The sequence below is a fragment of the Gekko japonicus genome, unplaced genomic scaffold (genome assembly GCF_001447785.1).
Source record: "Gekko japonicus isolate JY-2015 unplaced genomic scaffold, Gekko_japonicus_V1.1 scaffold927, whole genome shotgun sequence".
In the NCBI taxonomy this organism is placed as follows: Eukaryota; Metazoa; Chordata; class Lepidosauria; order Squamata; family Gekkonidae; genus Gekko; species Gekko japonicus.
Genome location: NW_015169805.1, coordinates 554,836 through 559,687, shown reverse-complemented (window position 1 = coordinate 559,687; position 4,852 = coordinate 554,836). Strand labels below are relative to the sequence as shown.

Genomic DNA, 4,852 nt, shown 5'->3' with positions numbered 1-4,852 from the left:
AATACCATTTGTGCTTTCACTTGCGTTTTGTAGAAGAAATATCTAGATCTGTGGTTGCTTAATTTGTTTTTTTAACATGCAGTATAATCAGTGTGAACACACACAAACAATTAGACGGCTATATGCCACTAGTAATGAGCCAAACTGTTCCCCGGGTTTTCAGCTGACTCTCAGAGCATGTTAATTCACAACCTCCTGCATAGCTAGAAACTACAAACAGCCGTCTCTGGACACAGTTCAAGTGGTCATGAGACAAGTATTTAAGTAGCCACTACATTTGAAACAACCATGCAATTTGTTTTAAGAAGAAAAGAGATAACAGAAACTGTTGCGAAATTTCTTTTTGGTGCCATTTCTATTCGCCCTTTATTTAATTGATGGGTATACTTACTTGGTAATTCCTTGTTTCTGTATTTTGCAAGTATTATTCTATGCTGCTGTTGTTGTTGTTGTTGTTGCTGTTGTTTTTGTATATGGGTTTGCAAGGGTTACATGCCAATAAAGGTAACTGGACTGGGAAGAAGAAGATAAGAGATTGGATTTATACCCCGCCCTTCATTCGGAGTCTCAGAGCCGCTTACAAACTTTCCCTTTCCCTTCCCCTCCCCACAACAGGCACCCTGTGAGGTAGGTGGGGCTGAGAGAATTCTTTCAAGAACTGCCCTTTCAAGGACCGCTCTTGTCAGAACTATGGCTTGCCTAAGGTCATCCAGCAGCTGCAAGTGAAGGATTGGGGAATCAAACCCGATTCTCCCAGATTAGAGTCCGCACACTTAGCCACTATACCAAACTGGCTGTTAAAAAAGCAATAGTGAAGGGGAGGTTAGAAGTTTGCAGCCCAAGAACTGCCTGGTTAGTTATAATCAGCGTGTGAAATTCAACCCCTTCTCTCTCCCTTTCCCCACTCACATAGCCAAGCCAAAGTATGTGTGTGGGGGAGGGGTATTTTTAGCCCCTGGTGGATGCTGTGGTGATGGTAGAAGCTAGTATAATGATAATATCACCCTGTCAGGATCACATCTCCAAAGCTAAGCAGGGTTGGCCTTGGTTAGTATTTGGATGGGAGACCACCAGGGAAGCCCGGGGGCACTACTTAGGGGGCAGGCAATGGCAAGCCACCTCTGAATGTCTCTTGGCTTGAAAATATTATGAAATTGTTATAAGTCCCTTGCGACTTGATGGCACTTTCCACCGTCACCAGTCATGCTTTCTGTCTGTCGCGGTTTCCTTTGCATTCCTCTCCTCTTCTGCCCAGAGCATACAGCTTTTCCTGGTTTAAGAGCTCCATAATTCTTCCCTGTTCCTCAAGATGTGATCTCCCCTTCTTCAGGTTCTTCTTTACCAGTCTGTTGATTCCCCTGCACCATTTCTTCAGTCTCCTTGCCTGGGACTCTCTGTCCCTCAGTTTCCCTATGTCCCACCAGGACCTCTACCCAGAGATCAGCTTCCTGCCTTGTAAGGTTTTAACCCCAGCCAAACTGACAACTTTCCTTCTTCTCAAAAGAGATGGACTACACATTGCTTAGTTCCCAGAGCAACTGATATTCTTTGTCACCAACCAGCTCAGCTAATCAGTGTCAAAGCCTTGAGTGCTGGAAGTGCAATGCAGTATAGATTAAGAGAACACAGCGTTTGCGGAATACTTCATTTCTTCAGCTCTCTTTCATGTGTGGGTTTTTATAATTTTTTTTTTTTGGTTTAAATATGAAGTATTTTAGAAACACTGAAGAGTGAAGGGAAAGCAATGCATGGACTTCACACCCTTGGAATTCAGGGAGATATTCTCAGTAAATTCATGAGATTGTCCGTCCATGAAGCTGATGATGCTTACGCATTGGACTTCCGCCACTCTTCAATAATAGTAAGTAACATACATATTTTGAAATTGTAAGTGCTAAAAAAATCCAGTAATTAATTTGGTTGTAAACTGCTAAGAAATACTTGGGGCTCTACCTCTCTTCTCACTCTGGTGTAGTTTTAGGTGCTTGGCAGGTTGCGTTAATTCTTTCTAAAAGTTCTGCTGCCTTCAGGCAATGCTGTTTAGCAGCACTTCCAGGAAGTCCTTGGGATTTCCTTGCAGTGACTGGTCAAAACTCTATCCAGCAAGCAATGATGTATCACTATTTTGGGGAAGAATATTGGTGGCGATGGTAGTAGCCATTTCTATAGCATTGTCACTGTACATAGAACTTTACAGAATACCGTAAAGAGTTAACATGCAAAAATCTTTTCGGTATTTTTGCGTGTGTGTGCCCGTGCTTGAAAGTCTACTAGCACTTTAATATGTTGTTGCTATATTTATGGTTTTAAATTTGTATTTTAATGGATTTTATACTGTATATTGTATTATTGTATTTAATACAATATTGCATTGTTTTATATCGCTTGTGTAAGCCGCCCTGGGCTGGCCTTGCTGGGAAGGCGGGGTAAAAATCTAATAAATAAATATAAGTCATGGTGACCTCTGGTGACTCCTACTTGGGGCACGGAGGACGTTCAGAGAAGTGGCTTGATAGCCTGCCTCTGCCTCCCGGCCCTGGTATTCTTTGGAGGTCTCCCATCTAAATACCTGTCAGGACCATCCCTGTTTAATTTCCAAGATCTGACAAGATCGAGCTCGCCTGGGCTATCCAGGTCAGGGCAACAGGCACAATTTTGATAACTGGAGAGGCAAAGATAAGAAGTGTTGGGGAGTTGAAATATGGAAGGGATGAGAGAATATCTGTCAAAAAATGTCAAATTAGATATGTTGGTATGATTGATTCTTTAAAGAATTTTTATGTTGAATGTTGAAGAGTACAGGATGAAAAGGGGACTTTGGGAAAGGATTTGCGCTTTACAGCAAGCATTCTGATAAGTAGCAGTTAGCGTATGGCTACAGGGATTAAGGCTTGGTTCAGATGTCGGAGAAAACCATGGTTTGTTTAAAGCTAACTGTGGCTAGTATGATTGTCCAAATGTGGGCCACTATTCTAACTGTGGTTAAGATTTGTGTCTGAAATCGTGGTTTGAAGTTTGTTTATTAACCACCATTAGTCATAACTATGGTTTTGTGTGAAGTATTGGAGTATGCAAAAAAAAAGTTTGTTTTCAGGTTTGGGTATAGTGGACCCCCCCAAAATTGATCTTTCCTGATATTCCTGAATCCCAATACCGGTACAGTATTCTGAGTTGAGATTTTTTTGGGAACCTTGAATTTTTCAGCTCCATTATACCCAATGGGATCATTTTACTCAACGTGGAATCTGTCTGGGAGTGTCTGGGGGTTCTGTTTTTTGAGGTAAGGACATCAAATTTGTGGCATAAGTGCTGGTGCCTCTCCTCATAAGAACTCGCAAGTTTCAAAAATATTGGACCAGGGGGTCCAATTCTATGCCCTCCCAAAGAAGGTGCCCCCATCCTCCATTGTTTCCAATGGAGGGAAAAAATAGCAAAAAACCACAAGGGACCCCAGCAGAACAGAATCTAAGTCCCAGAGAATCTCTGCTGTAGAAACTGAAGGGTTTTTGTTTTGCAAACATAGCAGAACCAGTGTAATGTGCCCAGCAGAACCAGTGCTACTGTGGCAGCGCAAACCCAACAGGACTAAGGTCAAACCAGAGAATCTTTGCATTAGAAACTGAAGGGGGACATTTTTGCAAGCCCAGCAGAACCAGTGAAAAGCACAGAATGCCCAGCAGTACCAGTGCAATGACAGAGTGCCCAGCAGAACTGACTGCCATTGTGGCAACACCAGTTCAACAGGACTGATGTCAAGCACACAATCACAATCCAAGTGGGGGGAGGGGATTGGAACTCTGAGCAACCTTTTTATTGTTATTCAAGCTTCTTTGTTATATATGCAATCCATTCTGCCTGTTAAAGACTTTCATTCAGCTCACAAGCTTTTATAAATGTATCCCGAGTAAGGAAATTTGTTTTGTATGGATCTTTCAGTTATTTGGCTGTGGGGAACTTGAATATCATTCATTAATAACATCACCAGTTCTTCTTCATTCAGAATGCTGTTGTTGAATTTGTTAAGACTCAAGTGCAATTGAAAAACCAATTATTCCTCTGTTCAGCCACCATATTTCATCCTTGTATTTGTTAACTGTAAGTGTGCTTTAGCGGATAAACAATTAAAGAAGGATCTCTGGCGAGAAATGATAATTTTTCTTATAATTGAGGAAGAAATCGAAAGCAGGAATCTCAAAGAGTGCCAAATTGCCCTATATTGACATGTACAGAAATACTGGTAGTGGCTGAACAAATTTTAATTTCTTACTTACTGCAAAAGGTATTGTAGCATTCTCAAGAGGACTAGATTCTTCTCTTTATGTGTTTTTTTTAAAATTGAAACTTAATGACTAAAGTGCATTGGACTGCAGTAGACTGGTTTTTGTCTGTTTTTAAGCAGCTTTTCTCCATTTTTATATTTGTTGTTGTTTCCATTGCTTATATAAATCAGACAGTGCCCCCCCCATTCAACTAATAAAAACTCATTAATTTAAAAAAATTAGGAATGCTGAAGCACTTTCAGTATTTAGTACTGGAAATGTTAAAAAAAAAAAAACTCAACTCCTGAGAAACGTATTGGGCCTTTTCAGAGAAAAGATCACAACACTGAACTAGCTTCAAGTCCAGTGGCCCCTTTAAGACCAACAAAGTTTTCTTCAAGGTATAAGCTTTCGTGTGTACGCACAACTGTTTCAGATATATTGAAATGGAAGTTACCAGTCCATACATATAGGTGGAGGGTGAGCAGCAAATTAGCATACAACATAATGAAGATGTTTAACAGATGCAAGGACCAAAGTGGAATAACAAGCTTCGTTTATATGGCCACCATTTGTTTGGGTTTAATTCCCGG

General features: G+C 40.8%; 1 protein-coding gene across 1 annotated transcript in view; it reads left to right on the top strand.

Moving 5' to 3' along the window:
• Positions 1–4,852, top strand: part of UGGT2 (UDP-glucose glycoprotein glucosyltransferase 2) — a 140,968-nt gene that overhangs the window by 56,988 nt on the left and 79,128 nt on the right. Inside the window, exon 11 of the mRNA XM_015417131.1 lies at positions 1,711–1,861. Within this exon, the coding sequence (XP_015272617.1) occupies positions 1,711–1,861 (151 nt within the window). The remainder of the gene's footprint in view (positions 1–1,710; positions 1,862–4,852) is intronic.